General features: G+C 64.2%; 1 protein-coding gene across 1 annotated transcript in view; it reads left to right on the plus strand.

Annotated features, from left to right (window-relative positions):
• The window catches only part of GALNT9 (polypeptide N-acetylgalactosaminyltransferase 9), an 82,228-nt gene that overhangs the window by 23,220 nt on the left and 35,958 nt on the right, over positions 1–23,050 (plus strand). Inside the window, exons 2-4 of the mRNA XM_043557250.1 lie at positions 2,694–2,874; positions 19,634–19,800; positions 21,377–21,551. Of these exons, the coding sequence (XP_043413185.1) occupies positions 2,694–2,874; positions 19,634–19,800; positions 21,377–21,551 (523 nt within the window). The remainder of the gene's footprint in view (positions 1–2,693; positions 2,875–19,633; positions 19,801–21,376; positions 21,552–23,050) is intronic.

A 23,050-nucleotide genomic window follows, 5' to 3' on the forward strand; every position in this document is an offset into this window, starting at 1 on the left:
CGCGGAGGGCCGGGCCTTGCCGGGGACACGCGTGTGGCTCGTCCACACGTGAGTTACACGGGTGCTGGCCAGTGAGTCAAAGGTACATGTCCAGCGAGGTGACTTTGACAGGAACTGGCGGGTTGATGGAGACGTGACCAGGGCCTTGCTCCCTGGCGCCTCACCCCACGTCGGTGTTCAGGGTGCTCCCTCTTGCCGGGACATCCCTCTTCCACTTTCTGTAAAAACACCAAAACCGCGGGAACGCCTTGTGCAAATTGCCCTGATTTTTACAGACCGCTGGCGGTCACGCGCTCTCCTGTGTCACAGGCCTCCCGCGTCCCTTCCCCTTGGAATCCGCCGGCCTCCCCGGAGCAGGTGCTCTTGTCTGGGGCCCGGGAACGTGGTGGCATGTGACTGCCGGCCGAGTTCCTGTGTCGGCAGGGCACACGCTGTGTATTGTTGCTACCTAAAAAGTGGACAGAAAGTCAAGATCCGAGCCCAAAGCCAACCAAAGTGCACACATTTCGGGAAATTAATAGCGTCTGGAAGGCAAGCGATGACGCCTTGACATCTGAAAGCTCTTCACGGCGGGGGGGGGGGGGGGTCACAAACCGGGTCGGGAGGCTCGCCTGAAGCCCCCTCTGCAGCGAGCAGGTGGCGGACGCGGGCTCGCTCCTCATGTTAGAACCAACCTACAGACCAGTCAGGGAGGGCCGGGTCACGCTCGCCGAACAAAATTAGATGCCATAAGTGACCTCGGACGATGTGGGAGCGACGGCATAGCTATTTCTTTTGGGGGGTTATTCATCGTCTTATTTTTAAATTGTTATTGTTGTCAGAACAACAACATGCAAACGGCCTTCTTGACAAAATTTTCAGCGCATGATAACTACGGGGCTGCTAACGAGGCACAGCTCGTGCCGCGGACCTCTAGCTTATTCGTATACGGTTAGGAGTCTGTATAACTGGAGAAATATATGTGTAAATGAAACTTAGAGCCGTTGAGCAGAACTCCCGGGAGAATGCTAATTTTTCCTTTAACCCGCTAGGGAGTCGGCAGGCTCTGTCTAAAGTGACGCTTCCAGAAATAGAGCCGAAAGTATTCCTCTTAAGTTCACAAAGGCAACCCCAGCATCACCGAGAATAATGCCACAGCCGGGACCACGGGAGGAGGGCGGGTGGGTGGACTTAGCTCCGCCCCCCCGGCCCCTGCACCTGCAGGCATCCGGGGAAAGTGACCATAAGATCCCGCGCATGTGCGGGGACAGAGCGGAGAGCTCAAGCCACAAAAGCGCTGTTCTTTGCAGAGTGGGGCTGGCACAGGGAATGGTCTTTCCAGAGCTTTCTACATTGTTTGAATTTTCTGACCTGCGTGCATCTCACTTTTACAAGTGACTTTCAAAAGTAACTTGAAGAAGCCCAGTGAGTTTTCAGGGCCTGACCCCACAGGCTGGTTCTCTCCCTCTCCTCCAGTCCTAGCCCAGTCCAGCCCTCACCGTGGGCCCACCCCACCCCTGGGCCCCCACCCCCTGCCAGGCCCCACCTCCAGGCCCCACCCCTTGGGTCCTCCACCCCCACAGCAGCCCCCCCTCCCTTGGGCCTGGCCCTGAGCAGCGACACTGCTGTCCCCTCAGGTTTGGGGGCACATCTGCCTTTGGGAGGTGGCTATTTACAGACTTTTGAAGGCGGAAAATGCGGTGCAGCACAGACATTTAAAAATAGCATGATTATATGTATTTTTTTACAACATTAAACTAAGAAGCGGAAATGATTTATGTGTCACATAATTTTTCAATTTTACACCCAATGCGTACCCTTCCGTCCTACGTGGTTAACCGGTTTATGATGGAGGATTCCAGAAAACACTGAGGTTCTGTGGCCTGGGGCTCCCCTGCAGGGCGGCAGCTTGGGGAGGGGAGGGGTGGGGCCGGACTGGAGGGCGGGTACAGCTTGGATTTCGGTTTGCGCCCCTGGGGCGTCTCGTTGAGTAACAAACCTCAGGGAGGCAGTGGCACAGAGAAGAGCCCCTTGCCGGAGGTGTGGCCTCGGGGTCCGGCCCTCCGTGGGGTCTGCAATCTGGGCCGAGGCAGGACTGTGCACTAGTCCGCGCAGCTGGGCCGGGACCAGGGTCCCCGCCCCACGGAGAGCCAGGGTGCTGTCCCCACGCGTGCGGTGGGTGCTGCGCTGGGGTCCGGTTCCCTCGGAGCCGCGTTCCCCTCTGGCAGGAGTGGCCACTTAGAAGAACCTTCCAGAAGAACAAGCCCCTGGCCTGGCCTTCGGTAGCCCACGAGCACGAGCACACAGGCCTGGTGGCCCCGCAGCCCCGCCCAGAGGCCGCGTCTCCCACCTGGCCCCCAGGTCAGCTCCGACCGTTCGGCGCTGGAGGCAGGGTCCTGTGGGGGGTGTCCTGCGTGCCGGGGGCTCTGGGACTCCCGGGAGGCCGCGGGTACTCAACCCAGCTAGCGTCCCACTGTGTGCAGGTCAGAAAGACCCACGACATCAAGGGTCAGTGAGCATTTATTTATTTTTTAATTTTTAAAGTTAACAGACTTTCCTTGAATTCCGAGCGTCAGGGTCCCTCAGCGAGCAGGGGGTTTGCCAAGTTCGGCCTGAAAGAAAGGGGCCGCCAGCGGAGGCTGGGGGCGGGCGCGGGAGGGCACGGGGGGGTCCCGGGGCCTGGCTGACCGCCCTCCTTTCCGGTTTCCCGCCAGGCCTCGCCAAGCCCATCGGCCTGGTGGAGGGACCTGGGGGCCTGGGACAGGGCGGCATGGCGGCCAACCTGCGTGAGGACAGCCAGGAGACAGAAAGCAAATACGAGGAATACGGGTACAACGCGCAGCTCAGCGACCGCATCTCCCTGGACAGGACCATCCCGGACTACAGGCCCAAAAAAGTGAGTTCGCGGCCCTCCTCCCGGGCACCGCTCCCGCACACCCCGCACCCGCGAGCTGCGGCCCCCGGAGCACAGCGACGTGTGCGCTCAAGGCCCTGCAGGCGGCACGGGGTCGAGACCCGGCACGTGGAGTCGGCCACACCCGCGACCGCGCCGCCTTCTGGTGTCTCTGTGGACACAGACGCGCGCAGGTGTAAGAAAGCCGGCTTGGGCATGCGTCACTGCTTGTGGTCCCGTCGCTGCGGTGGGGGCCCCCCTCCCCCACCATCTAAAGAGGTCCACTATTCCCGCCCCGTCCCCCAAATCTGTCGCCGGATGCGGCCTGGCCTTGAGGCCTCTCAGGACTGAGCCCTGGTCTACAAGCGCGGCATCCTGTTTGAAAGCTCGTTAGGTGCCTTGGCGGGGACGAAATTGGAACAAAATGCCATATTAAGCGAACGTCATTGCGTGAAAAAAGTCCCGCCAGCCTGGCACCTGGGTCCTGGAGAGGAAAGGCAGGTTCGGCCCGGCTCCTTTCTGTGGTTCCGTCTGCAGAAACGGGGCAGGCGGCCGGGAACCCCGGACTCCCCGGGGAGGTGCTGAGGCCCGGGCTGGGCCGGGGGTGGGGGTCCTGGTGATGGGCGGGGCCTGGGCCCTGGAGGAAACTCCATGAAGGGGGCGGGGAGCATTTCTGGGCTGTGTCGAGAGGCCCTGGGGTGGGAGGCGGTCCCGGGAAGCCCCGCGAGAGGTGGGAGGGCCGGCGGGCCCGGAGGGAGGAAGCGTGGGCAGGGGCGTGTTGGGCGTGGTTACGGGTGGGGCCCGCTGGCGCACGTGGTGGGGCAGCGGCGGATTCGGGACGGCGGAGGTGGCCTCCGGGCTGCCCCGCGAGGCCAGGCAGCGGGATCCGACCGCCAGCTCCCCGTCAGTTGCTCCGAGGGTGAGGTGCCCGAGAGCAGGTCTCCCAGGTGAGCTGGTGCTGGGTGTCGGCGTGCGCGTCTGCGCGGGGCTGGCCGGGCGGTTCCCGAAACCCGTGCGTCTGTGGTGCGGCCAGGACTTAGGTGCGGCCTGCTCTCTGGAGCCGCACGGTGACGGCTCACTGCCCGGCTCTCCTGCTTGTCTTGTGACTTCGTCCCAGAGAGGTTCCCCCTTCCTGGGTGGCCCCGGAGGGCGGAGGCCTGGAGCGCGCGCTCCCGCGGCCTCAGCCCCAGCCACGGGCGAGAACAGTTTTGTGTTCGAGGGTACCATCGATTCAGCATGAGTAAGGCCGGATTTCCTCTTGTGAGATGGAATAACGATTCTTTGAGTAAAAAATGCAATTAAGTGTAAAACAGGCCAGTTTGAAGAAGCATGCTAAGTGAAGGACGCGGGGGACGTCCAGATGTGACAAAGTCACAGACACGGGCTTGAGTGACTCAGGTTTGCGACGTACCCAATCTGTGCTCTGAGAGTGTGGCTGTGAGTGTTTGAGCGTGCACGTGTGTACATGTACGTGTGGATGTGTGTGTGCACATGCGTGAGTGCGCGTGGTAGTCCTGAGCGCCCCCCAGCGTGCCCCGACCTCTGGAGCAGGACCTAAATAAGTTGCCGCTCAGGCCTCACCCTGCGGCTGGAGTCGGGCGCTGTTCTTGGCTCTGAGCTGGGCACCCGCGGTGCCTTTCAGAGACCCCCCCGAAGCCACCCCAGGCTCAGCAACTCGCTGAAGGGACTCACCGCGCTCGGCAAAGCTGTTATACGCCCGATGCGGTTTGTTAAAGGACAGAATGACGTCACGGAGAACAGGGCAGGGGCCAGGGGAGCACTTAATTTTCCCAGCAATGGCGAGTGACCGCACGTATGAAGAATTACAACAGGGGGCTCATTCGAGCCCTGGTGTCCGGGGTTTTATTGGCCAGCCGACCTCAGTCCCCGTCCCCAGAGGTCTGGCCATGCTGTGGCTCAGGGCTCCAGCATAGATCACTCCGCAGCATAGACTATCCCACATAGGCGATGACGCTCTCGTCAGGCAGGATGTCCCAAGGGCTCAGAAGCCACCTCCCAGGAGCTGGCAAGGGCCAGGCCTTTCCTGTGCACGTGGTAGGAGTGGCCCCCACCTCCCATGTCACCGATCTGATCGTGGCACTTGCAGCCTCGGGGACTTCGCCACCAGAGACTCTAGGAAACCTGTCCTTGTCTGTGTCGTCATCTGGTGGCAATTGTGGCCACAAGGGAGCCCATGGGGTCGAGGACACTTACCCCGTCTGCCGTGGCCAGCCCTGGGCTGGGGGCAGGCTCTCCCGGTGGTCCTGCTGCATCATCCACCGTCAGAGCAGGACACGTATAGGACAGACGGGAGCGTGTGTGACAGACGCTGTTGTCTGCCTCCCTGGAATCCTGTTGTCTTTCTCTGGGCACCAGCTCCCCCTTCACACAGGGGAACCCACAGGAAACTTGCTGTTCCAGCTGCTGTTCCAGCTGCGAGGCAGATCACAGGATTTGGGATTAAGGTGATTAGAGCATTGTGTCCACCACCTCAGCCACTGGCTCGGGGCTGTCACATGGTCTGGGCCCATCCAATCAGAGTGCACCTTGGAATTACCTCAGGCCGTTGGGGAAAAAAATCAGGCCTTTCAGTCAAAGTAAAATTGCAATTATGGGAACTTGGGGAGCTTAGCCATCTTATTATCATGAAAGGGAGGCTGGGAGTTCCCACAACCCACCCGTGAACCCCGAGGGCAAATGCAGTGCAGGGCTTGGCAGAGCTGGGAGGTGGGGAGGAATCAGGTTCCAGTGCTACCGTCGCGGCATCTGGATCCAGCTGTTCCTGAAGCTAGCGTTGCAATAAATTATAAACAAATGAAAAGTCTTCTAGGCTCTGTAGTAAACTAGCGCACACACATGCACATTTATAAATCTTTTGCTTAATCAATTGGAATTTTGTTTCCTGCTTCTTAAAGCGGAAAGGGCTCTCCCTGCTCCGTCTGGCTCATCCCTGCACACCCTTGAGTCCCCACAATGCTTTGCTCCGGCATCTCACTCTGCTGGGATTTGCCTGAGCCGCAGATGCTCCTCTGGGTTTCCCTTTGAGGACTGAGACCCACCGCCCTTCCCTGAGTGGCAGAGACTCCCCCTGTAGGAAGCCTCCGTTTGCCAAAATAAAAACCGACAGGAGCGACCAGCTCCCTGCCAGCCTCACGTCGCAGAAGAAGACGTCAGGGCAAACTCTCAAAGGGCCGACATTTACAATACGCCTTAGTCGATAGAAACCTGACTTTACAGACACTCCGACTGGAAGGGCACAGCTCCCCGCCTCCCTGAAGTAGACTGTGTGGGTTTCATTGTCTTACATGTTTATCTGTAGCCATCTCTTTCCCAAAAAGAAAGGCGGAGGCTTTGTGATCGGGACACGCACAGACCAGCCCCGTCACGCGTGTGAATGACAAGCCGGAAAGAAGCCCTTCCTGTCCCGCCGGCTCCTGGCCTGTCTGGACGTGCTGCCCCCCCCCCCCCCACCAGGGGACAGCGTCGTGGGGGTTACTCGCGTGCAGCCACAGCCCTCATGCACCCGAGGCTTAGAACACGGCCTCAGTGTTTAGGGGAGACTCGTGCTGTCGTGCAGCTTGGCGAGCACAGGGCCACTCGTGTCCCTGGGGCTTGTTTAAAAGGTGCTGCTGGTGCTGCCCTGTGCCAGGGCCTTGAGGACCGGCATTGCCCACGATCTACAGACAGGAGACCAAGGCAGGAAAGGTCAAGTACCCGCACTGGTCCCGTGGGCCAGAGTTTGCCGAACCCCGTCGTGCGGCGTGCGTTCTCCCCAGGCTCTTACTGTCCCCACAGAGCCCAGTGGGGCACATTGTGTTTTCCAAAGACGGAATCTTCTCGAATCTGCCCCCTCCCCCGCTCCCAGGGTGGGATCTCTGTCCCTCTCCCTGAGATTGGCTGGCCGTCCTCTCGAGGAGGGCAGAGGTGAAGAGGGCGGTTTTCAGGGTTTCCACCCCGGCCCACGTGTGGGCCCACGAGCTGCCATATAAGCAGTCTGCGGGTCCTGAAGCCCAAACGTGGTCGCTCAGAGCACCCCGTGGCCAGGCCTGCGAGCGCTCAGACAGAGACGTGCCAGCCGGGGCCAGACACGCTGCAGCAGGGGTCGGAGGGAGTCACGCACGGACGAGCCCACGGAGGAAGGCCGGGCAGGCCACTGCAGAGTGCTGAGTTCTGGGTTTGTGAGGCCAGGCGCTGTTTGCGGGAACCTTCCATGTGGCCATGCATTGGGAGCCACACCTGGCGTCCTGTAGGCCCTCACCAAACGTCTACGGACAACCGAGCGAATGAGTACATGAGTGCAATTCAGTCTATGCCCGTTTTAAGCTTTCAGAGTTCGATTCCCTAGATGGCTTTGCGCCCTGTGGGGCCCATCCGTCCAATGAGAAACGGCCTTGCTCTTGGATTCTGACAGGTGCAGCCGCGAGAAACATACGTGGGATGTGGGAGTGTGTGTGCGTGCGCGCGTATGTGTGTCTGCACGTGTGCGTGTGCCTACCCACGTGTGCCTGTGTGTGCACGCATACACGTGCATGGTACGTGTGTGTATGTGTTACTGGGTGTACGTTTGTGTGCATGTGTGCCTGTGCATGTGTACACGCATGTGTACGTTAATGCATGTGCAAGTGTGCCTGTGTGTGCACGTATATGCGTGTTAATGTGTGTGCAGGTGTGTGTGCACGTGTTATGTGTCGATGTGTGTCCATACGTATTTGTGTGCATCTGTGTGTGCATGCCTGTACGTTGTGCGCGTGTATCCGTGTGCACATGTGTACATGCACCTGTGTGTTCACACGTGTGCATGTGTCTGTGTGCACATGTGCGTGCGCATATGTATTTGTGCGTACGCGTGCACGTGTCTGCTCGTGCCATGTATATTGTGTGCGTGTGTACCTGTGCATGTGTACATGCATGTGTATGTTAACGCATGTGCAAGTGTGCCTGTGTGTGCACGTGTATGCGTGTTAATGTGTGTGCAGGTGTGCGTGTGCACGTGTTATGTGTCGATGTGTGTCTGTACGTATTTGCGTGTGTACATGTGCACATGTACCTGCATGTGCTGTGTGCGTCTGTGTGTGCATGCCTGTGCGTTGTGCGCGTGTACCTGTGTGCACCCTTGTACGTGCGCCTGTGTGTGTTCACACGTGTGCACACGCACATGTATTTGTGTGTATGCGTGCACGTGTCTGCACGTGCCGTGTGCATGGCGTGCACGTGTACCTGTGTGCACACATGTACGTGCACCTGTGTTTGCGTGTGTTCACGTGTGTGCATGCGTGCACGCGTGCCCGACAGATCCGTCCACTCTCAAAGCAAAGTTCTCACCCGCTTTCTCCCGTTAGACATGTTATTGATTTCTCTTTGTCTGGAGGTCGGTAGCTTTTCTAATTAAGCAGTGGCTTTAATCATGCCGCGAAGCACATAACACAGATCTTGATTATTAAGACTGGCCCACGGGATGATAAAAGGGAGACTGGCAAATCCAAATTAAACAGGATCCTAAAAATGAGTGGCCGTGCCCGAGCTTGTCCTACATCGTGTGCGGTAATGCCCCCACCCCCCCCAATGTGTTTGCAGAGCCTCCGTGCATATTAACTAAGCTGCGAACGGCCTGGCCGTCAACTCTAATAAGTCGTATCTAGTGGACGGAGAACCAGAGGTACCTTGCGCCTGGTCCCCCAGCCCCTCTGAGTGTCTAGGGTCTGTGAGAGGGGGCAGGGGTCTCAGACAAGGAGACGGGGAAAACCGGGGCGTCGTCACGGAAGCGTGCGGGGTGAGCCGCGGGAGAGACGCCTGGTTCCTTGCCTCCCTGGGGAGCACGGAACTGCAGGCCGGGCGGCATCCTGACCAGGCAGTCAGTTCCCGAAGGAGACATGCTTCCCTTCTGCCCGCCGGGAGCCCTCGCTCTGCGCCTGGCCCCTGGCAGGTCCGAGCCCCTGGGGGTGTCCGAGGGAGAGACTGGATGGCCTGGAGGTCACAGGCCCCGGAGACTGTGCATCTGGGCGCTGAAGCCTCGCGCAGCCTCCCGGGTACGTGCGGCGCCTCCGGCAGGAGACGGACGTGTCCCCGTGTCAGGAGGCGAAGCTCGCTGCTCCGCCGGGAGGGACGCCACACTTCGTTTCTTCTCCGTCCTGCGGCTATTTCTCCAGCGGCACGAAGGGCGTCCTCCAAAACTTCCATTAGTGTCGCTGCCGCGGCCCCGTTTCCTGTGGCCGGGTTGTGCCCGCCACGTGTTCTCACCGAGACCTCGGTGACACTCCCTGTGACCCAGTGATTTGCAGAGGCCTCGGTGACCCCGCAGCCGGCTCTCTCGCCGGGTGCGTGAAGACCTCCAGGCTGCCACATGGCACCCATGAGGGTACCGGGTGGTGACCCCACGAGCCCTGTGACCGTCCCCCCTGCCTGGTATGAGGAGGGGTGTGGGAGGGGTCTCTGTGTGTCCCGTGTCCTGTTTCTGACACGTGGGTGTTTGCGTGCGAGTCTGTAGCCTCCAAAAGCCTTTGCCGTGAGGTCTGAGGGCGGCGTGCCTGTCTGTCCGTCTGTGAGTACACGGCGAGGTGAGCCTGTGCCCCGCAGCCGGGGACACGGGCTGCGTCTTGGCCCTGGGACCTTGTCTGTGCGAAGACAGCTGGGACGGCCGGAGGTCCTGGGGCTGCGTTGACCGTGCACGTCCAGGTCTGGGCGCGTGCGGCAGCGAGTGTGGTCTGTGTGTGCGCTCAACTCCGCCAACAGGCACCCCCAATAAATACGAGCCATTAATGTCCTTCCCGGGCCACCCGTCTCCGTGGTGTGTGCCTGGGTCTCTATGGGAGATGGTGTGTGTGTGTGTGTGTGTGTGTGTGTGCACGTGAATTTGTGTGCGTGTCACGTATGTGTGCACGCGTGTGGGCGCACACATACAGGTTTCTGGAAGGTCTCACGGCCAGCTGCCTGGACGGACGGATGGACTCGGTCTGGGGAAGACAGGACCTCAAGACAAGAGGCTGTCCTGTGCTGCTTTCGTGGGGGCCGCTCTGCCTCTGTGTCCCCTCAGCAGGGGTGCGGCCTCGCTCGTCCGGGACTCCGTGTCCCTGCTGGCGTTCCCAGGGGGGTGGGACGGGGGTGGGAGCGGGTCACACACAGCAGGCCGGTGCCGCGAGCAGGAAGGCGTCCACCAAGAGGCGAAGACGCTCCTCGGGTGACCCACCTCCGAGAGCCTCCGGACGGCTGTTCCCAGGAGCATCCGTCACGGCTTCCGAAGGGGCAGCCTCCCGGTGCGTGCGGCGCCTCCGGCAGGAGACGGACGTGTCCCGATGTCAGGAGGCGAAGCCCGCTGCTCCCCCGGGAGGGACGCCACGCTTCGTTCCCTCTCCGTCCCGCGGTTATTCCTCCAGCGGCACAAAGGGCGTCCCCATCAATCTCCATTAGTGTCGCTGCCGCGGCCCCGTTTCCTGTGAGGCCGGCGGGGACGTGCCCGCCACGCGTTCTCCCCGAGACCTCGGAAGAGGCTTTCAAGAGCCTCGGCACCACCCCCGCTCCTCTGTGGGTTCATAAATCCTCCTAGAAACGTCTCTGCGGTTAAGGATTTCCTGCCTCTCCGGCTCCAGGTGGGGGTGTGAAGTCGCAGCCGCAGCGTCCGCGGCACGAAGCCCAGCCCTCTGCCGCGGGGACCTGAGGCACTCGCGCTAACCCCACCCCGTGGGCCAGGCGCCCGTGTGCTTAGCGGATTCCCATCCATGGGCTCAGAGGCCGGACCTGGACGGGGCGCGTGGGGACGGGCTCTGAGGGCCTTCGGGGCTCTGCGGGGGGTCCGGCAGAGGCTGGTGCCACCTGGGGGTTGTCGCGAGCCTGTAGGCCGGCCGCCAGCGGCCCCCAGACCGCCGACGCGTGGCGGTCAGATCGCCTCCGTGGTAGCTCGGGGCTCTAAAAAGAGGCTTCCGGCTCTTGGTGACTCCGCGTGGGAGCACCTGGCGTTGCTTTGCGTGCAGAGAGGCGCTCGGGGACGCTGGTGAGCCGGGTGGCCATGGCGCCTGACTGTGCGTGACGGTGTTTGGGGTACACGGGCTGGATGACACTCCAGGGAGGAGTGGGGTCCCCCTAGAGAGAGCGGATGTTCTCTGTCGATGACAACAATTTCAGACGAGACAACAACTCAGCCAGAAGTGGCTGCATGATGGCGAGATCCCTGACCTCACAGGACAAGTCTGCAGTCAGGGTCCACAGTGGTTTGACTGGCAGCGGCTGACAGAGTCAGGGACCCAGGCTCTCCCCAGTTCTCTGTTCTGCCGCATCCAGAAAGTCGGGCTTCTCCCCGCATGGTCACAACGTGGCTGCAGCAGCTCCGGGTATCACATCATCACAGGCCCACTTCCCCACGGGCTAGAACAGACATGTTCCTGCGTCTTGTCTCTGTTCAAGAATAGAGAAAACTTTCCTGGAAGTCCCTGCAGACCCCTCCTCAGGTGTCCTGGGTCGGCTGTCCGTCTGCCCTGTCAACCATGAGGGCGGGATGGTCGTCTGCTCCTCTCTACTCCTGTGTCATTTGGCTTGCCCAGCGTCTGGCCGCTCAGGATTGTGGGGACGCCCTGGTCTCAGGCCCCGGGGCTGGCCGAGGATTCAGCTGAGGGGCTGGCAGGCGGCACCCTCCCTGCCCCCACGGAGGGGAGGCCTGAGCGGGGGCTGTCTGCGTGCTGGCTGAGGGCGGGCTGGGGACGAAGCCCTGTGCCAAGACAGCCTAGCTCCCGTGGATGGAGCCTTGTCGAGACGGGGGCAGTGAGACGCCGCCCCCCCCCCCGCCCCGCCGCCCGCACCCCGTACCTTAGGGAAGCCGGTCCCCATGGTGCATGCGGCAAGCGTTCGGGCCAGCGCCGGGTCGGGACCCCTTCAGTCGCCAGAAACAGAAAACCCACCTCAAACTGGCTTAAGCGAGAACAAGAGACAGGGCGGGGGGCGTGGAGAGCGGAAGCACGTGACAGTCACCGGGGCCACCCGTGGAGGAGCACACGGCAGGGTCCCCGAGTCGTGGCTCCTCTGCGCAGTCCCGAGAAAAGCCGCGGTCCCGCGGCGTCGGAAGCTTCCGCTTGGTGGAAGGAGCCGGGTGTGAGGGCAGCCTGCCTCAGGTGACATGTGGCCTGTCCCCAGGGGAGAGGAGAGCCGGGTGACGCAGGAGAGCCCCGGGAGCTGCAGCCCCCGGACAGAGGTCGTGGTCGCGCTCCCACGCGGTAGACGCGGGTTACCGCTTCACCAGCCGTCGTGCCGGGCCTGTGCTGGATGACGGCGCCTTCTGTGTGCTCAGTGTTTTCCACGGGCTTTGTGTCGGGGGGGGGGGGGTCGCGCTGTGAGTAAAGGAGATGATTTTAATGCAGGTTTGTGCGGGGCCGACATGAGCGGCATGCACGGCACGCTTCTAATTCAAACAACTCGCAAGCTGTGCGTGTCCGCGACGGGCGAGACTCGTAAGTGCAGGTGAGCGCGGTGGGGAGGCAGCGGTGGCCCTGGGGGAGTCCCCGTGCTCTGGGAGCACTAGCTGCCTCCGTCCCGCGGACGCCTGCGGGGGTGGCGACTGTCTGCGGGCCCCCTCACCACGGCCCGCTCAAGTCCCTGGATGGAGACCAGGCCCACGGTGTCTTGCCTGTGTCCTTGTGGGGTCAGCGTCCCTGCCCCGTGACGGGGGCCAGCGTTGAGTACACGCATTGCTCGAGGCCCCCCGCCCCCGCCCCGGGCTGCCCTGAGGGTGCGCGGCAGGCCGGCGTGGCTGCACCCCACCCTGGGAGCCCTGGCGGGGCGGGATGGGCCTCGTGGGCGGGTGCTGGCGTCCCCACAGGCATGTGCCCCTCTGGGCTGTCCCCCAGTCATGTCCCCCAGTCATGTCCCCCTCCAGACTGTCCCCACGGCTGTCCCTCCCTCAGGGTGTCCTTACATCCATGTCCCCTCCCCAAGGCTGTCCCCCCAGCGGTGCCCCCTTCCAGGCTGTCCCCCCAGTCATGTCCCCCCCGGCTGGCCCCCCAGCCATGCACCCCCCGGCTGGCCCCCAGCTGTGTCCCCCAGGGGTGTCCCCCCAGCTGGGGCCCCCCAGCTGTGCCCCCTCTCCGGGCTACCCTGCAGTCACTCACAGACATACGTGGGTGTTACTGGGCTCAGAGAGGGGACAGCCCACGCACAGGAGATGATGCCGGCTTAGTTTCTGTCACACCCGGGGTTAGAAGTGTCCGTGTTCGCCAAGCTCTGTATTAATCTATCCCGTGTTTTACAATCGTCGTGACCACGATCAATGGACCGTTTTTACAAAGGCCACCTGGATGCACCAGATCCTGTAACAGATGTGACATGTCGGTTTTCTAGTCCCCGAATGGGACTTATTCTTGCTGGAAGAACGAAGTGGAAAGAATCTCAAGAAGCAACATCCTTCGTGGGAAGAATTCCTCCCAGACAGTGGTCTCTGAGGCAGAGAGGCAAAGGTGGAGAGATTACCCGGTGAATGCCATGACACGGCGGGTCCCCCGTGCGCCTCAGGCCCCCAGAGCGGAGTCCAGAAAACAGAGCGCCCTCAGGTTATCCAGAGAACCGACGCAGCCCAGCAGTGTGTGTCCCCAGGCTGCCCAGCCCCGAGCTGAGAGCACCAGCTTCCTCCGTCAGTCAGCCGGAAACTCGGAGGTGCGCTACCCTGGCCCCGGGCGTTGTCCTGACACCCACGCAGGCTCCCCGCGGACCCCCCCCCCCCCCCCGCCGCCGCGTCCTCCCTTCCCGTGTGTTCCATGCAGATGATTTCGGTTCACAGCCCCTGGGGCACGCAGCCTGCTCTCTCTGGTCACCCGGTGTTTGAGCAGAGACCGCATCTGAACCTGGCCGTGTGCCCCTGCCCCTCCCTGCTCCTCACAACGGTCAGGTCAGGTGCCACTCGCGACGATGCCCCAGTGCACCTCGTTCCTGGGTTGCCCCGTCGGAGGTGAAGGTGGCGGACTGTGTTTGTTGGCCCCCGCCCGTTCTCACATCTATCTGCCTGACGGGACGCCCGCCCGAAGAGCCTGGGTTGTGACCACAGCGTGCCGGCCTCCCGCTGGGTGGCGCATACTCAGATCCGGCAGCAGGCCCAGCTGCCTTTCTCTTTGTGGGCCCCTGTCACTGGAATCAGGGCCACCCGAAGCCCAGCACGCCCTCACCCCGAGATCCGTAACGTCAGTGCGTCAGCAAAGTCCCTATTCCCAAAGATCACATTCGCGGGCTCTTCTCTGGAGGAGGCTGGCACCTTTCAACCCACAGCCACTGGGAAGACTTCAGCGTGGAAGTCCACAGGACGAACCGTTAGCCCAGTAGGGCGCCTTCCTCCCGCCAGGAGCACAGAGGGAAAATCCGGGGAGGGAGCCCCGGCGTGGCAGCCTGGGAGTCAGCAGAGCCGCGGGCTCCTCCGTCTTCCGTGGGACCAGCTCCCGGCTCTGGACGGTGGTTTTGGCGAGGCGCCTTCCTGACTCTGGGACCCCGGAAAAGATGTGAACCAAGCGTAAGCCAAGCAGCTTCCTTGGGCCACAGCGACTGGCCCAAGCGCAGCGCGTCCCCAATCAGCCGAGGAGACCCAGGGGGCTTTCCTGCGGGTCCTGGAGAAGAGACGCCTCCCCAGCGCTGGAGACGGGACAGAGGAAGGTGTGCAGCCGAGAAGGGGCGCCCGCGGGGTCCTGCCACGTCCTCTGAGCCCCCAGCCGAGCGCGCCCCAAACCACAGCACCCCGGCGAACCCCCTCGGGCCAGTTTGGTTGATTTTCCGCCCCGCGGGTTGTTCCTGCCGGATGTACCTGCCCAGCGGAGAATGGAGAGTGTATCCGGAAGGTTCTGTCGCCCGCTCTCCTGGGAGGCTTGTGCTGTCCCCAGAGTGGCTGCAGCCTTTGGGCCCCATGTGTGTTTCAAAAACCAGCAGGGGCGCGAGCCTGCGGTGGGACGGTTTCCGTCCCGTGAAGGCGGCGTGGCTCTGAGGTGAGTGGCCGCCATCCACACGCACGATGAAGAGCGGGCTGCCTGTCAGGGACGTCCACAGCATGTGGAAGGCACCTCGCAGGGTCCCCCACCAGCCGAGGGGCCGAGAGCCAGCGCCCCTGCACCGCCACGCCATACTAAACCCCCGACTCGCGGCCGCGTCAGAGTCTTGGAGGACGGAAAGAGGCCCCGTGTCTCCCAGTCCTCGAGTGGCTAGTTCCTCCCCATCCTTAGGTCTTTCGTGGGCTGAGCTGTGTCCCCCCAAACCCACACGGGGGAGCCCTGACCCCCAGCAATGCAGGATGCGACCATGTGTGGAGGCAGCACCCTACAGAGGTGATGAGGTGAAGTGGGGTCCCCAGTGGGCCTGCCCCGTCCGACTGAGTCCCCAGGGAGAGCAAAGCAGGACACAGACACCCGGGCCTGGACCACTGAGGACAAGGCAGGAAGATGGCATCTATAGGCCCAGGGCAGGCCTGGGAGGAGCTAGCCCTGCCACACCCGGACCCCCCACCACACCTGCACCCGGACCCCCCTCCACCCCTGCGCCCGGACCCCCCTCCACACCTGCACCCAGAACCCCCTCCACACCTGCAGCCGGACCCCCCTCCACACCTGCACCCGGACCCCCCACCACACCTGCACCCGGACCCCCCACCACACCTGCACCCGGACCCCCCTCCCACCTGCACCCGGACCCCCCTCCCACCTGCACCCGGACCTGCACCTGGACCCCCTCCACACCTGCACCCGGACCCCCCTCCACACCAGCGCCCAGACCCCCCTCGACACCTGCGCCCAGAACCCCCTCCACACCTGCAGCCGGACCCCCCTCCACACATGCACCCGGACCCCCCTCCACACCTGCACCCGGACCCCCCTCCCACCTGCACCTGTACCACCCTCCCACCTGCACCCGGACCCCCTACACCCCTGCACCCGGACCCCCCTCCACCCCTGCACCCGGACCCCCCTCCACCCCTGAATCCGGACCCCCCTCCACACCTGCGCCCGGACCCCACTCCACACCTGCGCCCGGACCCCCGTCCACACCTGCACCCGGACCCCCCACCACACCTGCACCCGGACCCCCCTCCCACCTGCACCCGGACCCCCCTCCCACCTGCACCCGGACCTGCCCCTGGACCCCCTCCACACCTGCACCCGGACCCCCCTCCACACCTGCGCCCGGACCCCCCTCCACACCTGCGCCCAGAACCCCCTCCACACCTGCAGCCGGACCCCCCTCCACACCTGCACCCGGACCTCCCTCCACACCTGCACCCGGACCCCCCACCACACCTGCACCCGGACCCCCCTCCCACCTGCACCCGGACCCCCCTCCCACCTGCACCTGTACCACCCTCCCACCTGCACCCGGACCCCCCTCCACCCCTGCAGCCGGACCCCCCTCCACACCTGCACCCAGAACTCCCTCCACACCTGCAGCCCAACCCCCCTCCACCCCTGCAGCCCAACCCCCCTCCACCCCTGCAGCCCAACACCCCTCCACACCTGCGCCCGGACCCCCCTCCACCCCTGCGCCCGGACCCCCCTCCACCCCTGCGCCCGGAACCCCCTCCACACCTGCGCCCGGACCCCCCTCCACACCTGCGGCCGGACCCCCCTCCACACCTGCGGCCGGACCCCCCTCCACACCTGCGCCCGGACCCCCCTCCACACCTGCGCCCGGACCCCCCTCCACACCTGCGCCCGGACCCCCCTCCACACCTGCGCCCGGACCCCCCTCCACACCTGCGCCCGGACCCCCCTCCACACCTGCGCCCGGACCCCCCTCCCACCTGCACCCGGACCTGCACCTGGACCCCCTCCACACCTGCACCCGGACCCCCCTCCACACCTGCGCCCGGACCCCCCTCGACACCTGCACCCAGAACCCCCTCCACACCTGCAGCCGGACCCCCCTCCACACCTGCACCCGGACCCCCCACCACACCTGCACCCGGACCCCCTCCACACCTGCACCTGGACCCCCCTCCCACCTGCACCCGGACCTGCACCTGGACCCCCTCCACACCTGCACCCGGACCCCCCTCCACACCTGCGCCCGGACCCCCCTCGACACCTGCACCCAGAACCCCCCTCCACACCTGCACCCGGACCACCCTCCACACCTGCACCCGGACCCCCCTCCACACCTGCACCCGGACCCCCCACCACACCTGCACCCGGACCCCCCTCCCACCTGCACCTGTACCACCCTCCCACCTGCATCTGGACCCCCTCCACCCCTGCACCCGGACCCCCCTCCACACCTGCGCCCGGACCCCCCTCCACACCTGCACCCAGAACCCCCTCCACACCTGCACCCGGACCCCCTCCACACCTGCACCCGGACCCCCCTCCACACCTGCAGCCGGACCCCCCTCCACACCTGCACCCGGACCCCCCACCACACCTGCACCCGGACCCCCCTCCCACCTGCACCCGGACCCCCCACCACACCTGCACCCGGACCCCCCTCCCACCTGCACCCGGACCCCCCTCCACACCTGCACCCAGAACCCCCTCCACACCTGCAGCCGGACCCCCCTCCACACCTGCGCCCGGACCCCCCTCGACACCTGCGCCCAGAACCCCCTCCACACCTGCAGCCGGACCCCCCTCCACACCTGCACCCGGACCTCCCTCCACACCTGCACCCGGACCCCCCACCACACCGGCACCCGGACCCCCCACCACACCGGCACCCGGACCCCCCTCCCACCTGCACCTGTACCACCCTCCCACCTGCACCTGGACCCCCTCCTCCCCTGCACCCGGACCCCCCTCCACCCCTGCAGCCGGACCCCCCTCCACACCTGCACCCAGAACTCCCTCCACACCTGCAGCCCAACCCCCCTCCACCCCTGCAGCCCAACCCCCCTCCACACCTGCGCCCGGACCCCCCTCCACCCCTGCGCCCGGACCCCCTCCACACTTGCGCCCGGACCCCCCTCCACCCCTGCGCCCGGACCCCCTCCACACTTGCGCCCGGACCCCCCTCCACACCTGCACCTGGACCCCCCCTATCCCCGGACCTGGGCTCCCACCTTCAAATGGTTAGGAGCACATACCTGTGGTTTTGGTCCCTCGGTCGGTGGTGTTTGTTACACGGCCAAGTTGACAAGGCAGAACTGAACTTACCACGGGGTCGGTCACAGCTCCTCCCTGGCCGCCTAGTCTTCAGACCCCCCAGGGTCCCCACCAGTGGCCCCACCTCTTCCCCTTTGTCTGTGAAAGCACACTGCTTTCGGACAGCCTCACGTGGCCTAGTGGCCACCTGAGAGATCCCCTGCACAGGCAGAGAAAGCAGGCCTGGCTTCCCCCACACCTAGGAGCAGCCGGGACGAACTCAATTGGGACGGAGGGGACGTTCACACGTCAGGGCCCGTGAGCAGGGCGTCCACTTGTTCACAGACTTGTGCCAAGGGACTCGTGCGTGTGGGCCCAGCTCCATGCTCTTGGGCTGTGGGCAGAGAAGCAGCCTGCTCTCGGTGGGGGACCCCGAACTGCAGACAGGTGAGGGAGACCACGCGGGAGGACGGTGAATGGCAGGGAGCAGGTGCGGGGAGGCCGGCCTCTCAGCCCACGGCGCGCCTCCATTCCCCATGCCTCCTGCCACCAGCTGCCACCCTCGAGACGAATTTCCGTCCTCAACTGTCTTTTGTGTTGGACCCATCGTGCGAGTTCATGAAAGTTGTGCGTTTCGCCCTCACTCCTCCAAGGAGAAGTGGGGTGAAGGCTTCTCGTCAGATGGCGTTTTTCTGAGTGACGGATCCTCGTGGCTGTGCACCTGTGGTGCGTCCACGTGACGTCGACAGACAGCTCGGTCCCTCCAGCCGTGCGCTGGGCCTGCACCGGCCCGGGAGAGGCTGGTGGCTCCAGCCTGAACCCCGGCCGCACTTACTGTGCAGGAGGGAAGTCGGCCCTTTGGAGCAGGGTTGTGTGTGTGTGTGCGGCTGTGGAGTGTGGGCGTGGGAGCATGGGTGTGTCCACCTTAATTGAGTGGCCTCTGCCATCAGGAGGGACCGGGTGTATTTACACGAAGCTTGGAGGCACACGCACTTGGCCGGCTTCTTCCCGTGTTTATTTCCTGTTTACTTTGTTGTCTCTTTTCTCCCGTCAGCGTGTTTCTGACGGTTCCACTGCGCTCCTGCTCGTCTCCCTCTGTCCCCTTGTGACTTTATTCCACGACGCTCATGACATCACAGCCCCTCGCCTTCTCAGGCTCCCCATAAACGGGCGTCATCCAGTTACACGGAAGAAGGAAATGTTGCTTGCCCTCCCCGGGACCCCAGGACCCCGCCCCACCTCCGGGACCCCACCCCACCCCCGGGGCCCCAGGATCCCACCCCACTCCCGGGACCCCGCCCCACCTCCGGGACCCCAGGACCCCGCCCCATCCCCGGGACCCCACCCCACCGCTGGGACCCCAGGACCCCATCCCACTCCCGGGACCCCGCCCCACCTCCGGGACCCCACTCCACCCCAGCCTCCAAGACAAGACACTGGGGAGAACCGTGTGTGCCCCCCCTTGTGCTATTCTGTTCTTATGTGTGGCCGAGACTGTGACCTTCAGCCCCGACAAGGCCGTCCCTGCAGACCCCTTGTCCGCAGCAACTCAGCAGCTGTTTGCACCCCTGCAGAGCATCACCCCGGTGCAGGGCTGAGGCTCGGAGCTGCACGTGCACCTTCTGACGGTCGTCTTCCGGAGGCCGGGTGTCCCCGCTCGCGGCCTTGCCCTTGGGTGTGAGATTTAGACCCGGCCAGGTGGGCGCGCCCCGCGCTGACCGGTACCCGTGAACCGTGTCCCCCGCAGGTGCAGACAGGTGACCCACACCGCCGACCTGCCCCAGATCTCTGTGGTCTTCATCTTCGTCAACGAGGCCCTCTCCGTCATCCTGCGCTCCGTGCACAGCGTGGTCAACCGCACGCCCTCGCGGCTTCTCAAGGAGGTCATCCTGGTGGACGACAACAGTGACAGCGGTGAGTGGGGCCTGCGAGGCTCGCCGATGGCCTGCAGGAGCTCGGGCCGCGCTCCCGGGAGGCGCCAGGCCAGCGTCCTGCCCACCGCCCCCTCTCCGGGCTCCGCGGGCCCCTTCACGCGACCCTCCCACCTGTGCCTGTTCTTCACGTGGCCTCCCTGCTGGGGGCCTCTCCTCTTCGGAGGACACCTGTCCTTGCGTTAGGGCCACCCCAAATCCAGGAGGGTTTCATCTCAGGATCCACAGAGACCCTCTTTCCAAATAAGGTCCCGTTCCAGGTTCTGGGTGGACTCGAACTCAGGGCTCTGTTCGTTCCCCGCAGACGTTGTCCAGAAAAGCCCAACAGGCTGAGTTCACCTGTCACTCCTTGTGTGTGCAGGGCCCTGTGCTCCTGCGAGGGTCTGTGGAGAGAAGCAGGGCTGGGGCTCACGGGCGGGGCCCCCGTCCACCTCCCACACCCGCCAGGCACCGGTCCCCGGGCGGGAGCAGAGCGAGAAGCCTGAGCCTGCCACGGGCAGCCCCCAGACTGAGGTCCCCGTGGGCGCATCATGGTGGCCTCTCCTCTGTGCTGCGGAGGGGACGCTTGGGGGATGCCTCCAGAGCCCTCCAAAGGCAGGATGGGGCGGGAAGGACCGGCTGTCCTCCCTGGGGGGTCCCGTAGGGTCGGTGATGCGGGGGACAGGTGTCTTCGGGGCCCAGGCGTGGGGGGTGGCCCCTGCCCAGCCGCCAGCGGCAGCCCCCCTTCTCTTCCCTTAGCGGCCCTAACCTGCTGCAGGTTGTTACCTTTGGGAGTTTCCTCAAGTCGATTCCTGTTTTTTGTCCGTGCCTTCATCAATTTTTTAATAATTTATCGATCTGAAGCTCTCATAGCATAAAATTAACCGTCTAAACAGCAAGTGTGCAGCTCAGGGGCAGGAAGCACACCCACACTGTTGTGCAGCCTTCCCCACCATCCGTCTCCAGAACGTTCCGTCTCCCACCCTGGAGCCCTGTCCCCACCGAACACTCACCCCCTCCACTCTCCCCACCCCTGGCACCCCCACCCCACCCTCTGCCTCTATGAATGTGGCGACCCTGGAGGCCTTGGAGAAGTGGGGTCACGCGGTGTTTGGCCTTTTCTGTCTGGCTTATTTCACTGAGTGTCATGTCCTTGGGGGTTCATGCGTGTCGTGGCAGGGGTCAGGATTTCCCTCTGGCCGCGGCTGAATATTCCACGGTGTGGATGACCACACCGTGATCCCCCATCCGTCCATCTGTGGACTTCTCCCTCTCACGGCTGAGTGAATCGGTCCTGTTTCCTCCCGTCCCGGTGACACACGCCTCTGTCCATTCGATCCCGTTTGGCCGTCTTCTGTTTATCGTCCCCCTGCTGGAGCGCCAGCCACATGGGTTGGGGTCTCGCGGCTCTGCGGTCTCCCCAGCCCCTTGAGTCACAACCCGCTACGGCAGGCCTTCTTCGACGGCAGCGAACCACGGGCCCGGGGCTCACAGCGGCCCGGCCTGCCCCTGCCGACCCGGGGCGATCTCAGAGCCTTCCCGAGGTGTGGGTGCGACGAGGCGTCTCTGTGTCCCTGCAGTGGAGCTCAAGACCAGTCTGGACCAGTACGTCAACAGGAGATACCCGGGCCTGGTGAAGATCGTTCGCAACAGCCGGCGGGAAGGCTTGATCCGGGCCCGGCTGCAGGGCTGGAAGGCGGCCACGGCCCCCGTGGTCGGCTTCTTCGACGCCCACGTGGAGTTCGGCACGGGCTGGTGAGGGCAGGGCGCAGGGGGCGGTGCTGGCTGTAGGGACTCCCTTCAGGAGCCCGGGAGGATGAGCCTGGGGGCCCCCGGCATCCGGATGTGGCCCAGGGGATCTGTGGGGCGCACGGCTCGGGACGCTGGCACGTGAGGACTGTCGCGTGCCCTCACCTCGCCCCCGAAGGGACCGGGACTGGCCAGCAGGGTGGCACAGCACGAGCACGCCAGTGTGGGCTCGGATCCGGGAGCACACACGGCTTTGGGGCACTTGCTGTGGGCACGTGCTGTCCAAGGCTAGCTGCCCAAGGCACCGGGCGCGAGTTGGGAGCAGTTTCTCATCCCCCGTGGGACCCTCTCGTCACCATGCAGAGGGTGAAATGGGCCTCTAGCCCAGACACCTGCAGGGGACTCGGCCAGGGAGGGACTTAGACGTGTGACCTCCACCCCGCACCCCGGCGGGACGGCCGGGCTCCGGCCCTGGGCCTGTGCTTGCCCTGCAGGCCTGATGCTCAGCGTGGCCTCCGGGCCAGCTGCACGAAGTGCGGGTCTGCGTGGCCTAGGGTGTTCGGGTGCGACCCAGGGGTCCCCGTGCGAGCCGGGCGTGGAGCCTGGGCCCCCTGACACCTTCTCCACCTCTGAGGCGGCCAGCGATGCCTTAGGAGTGGCGTCAGTTGTCCCGTGAATTATCCACAGCGGGGGGGACCCGCGGGTGGCCCAGACCTCGCCGACCCGAGGCAGGTGGTGCACCAATGTCCTCACAGTGGGTGTCTTGGCCGAGCAGCGGGAAGTGCTTGAGAGTTTTCTGGAAAGTGCCGGCTGTGAACTTCTCGTCTGGCGGCTGGGCCCTGCGCAGATGAGTGAGGACCTTATGGTAGCTGGGAGAGGGGGAATGTTCTAGGTCAGGGAACAAGAGTCAGGGTCAGAAGTCCAGCTTGCCAACACGGCGTGGGCGGGGCGGGGGCAGGGGAGGCGTGCCTGTCTCCTGGTCCTCGAGCCGGGAGCCGGGAGCCTGGAGCGCGGCCGGGGTGCGGGGATTGTTGTCCGGGCTGCGGAAGCCGCTGCCGGCAACGGACTCCAGACCCTCCGGATCAGATGGGTGCTTGCCTGGGAGGCGAGGGGACGCTCTAGACAACGGAGCGTGTGTGTCGGGAGTGGCCCACGGGCAGAGGGAGGGCCGACCCCAAGTGTCAGTGTCCTGGGGCTGCCAAACAGTGACTGCAACCCCCGGGCAGCTCAAACGGCAGACACAACTCCAGATCCTGGGACACAAGGTGTCTCACCGCCAGGAGGCACCCGGGGAGGGTCCCGCCTCGTCCTCTGGTCTCTTCTGTCCTCACACCTAGCGTGTGTCTGTATCCTGTCTCACAGGCGGGCCCCTGTCATTGGATTTAGGGCCACCCTTGTCATGCAGGATGCTCTGCTCTCAAGACCCTTAGGTTAAACCATAGCGGGTGGGTCCTTCAGTGATCCGCGGGGGGGGGGGGGGGGGGGGGGGGGGGGGGGGGGGGGGG

This window comes from Prionailurus bengalensis, chromosome D3, assembly GCF_016509475.1.
Source record: "Prionailurus bengalensis isolate Pbe53 chromosome D3, Fcat_Pben_1.1_paternal_pri, whole genome shotgun sequence".
Lineage (NCBI taxonomy): Eukaryota > Metazoa > Chordata > Mammalia > Carnivora > Felidae > Prionailurus > Prionailurus bengalensis.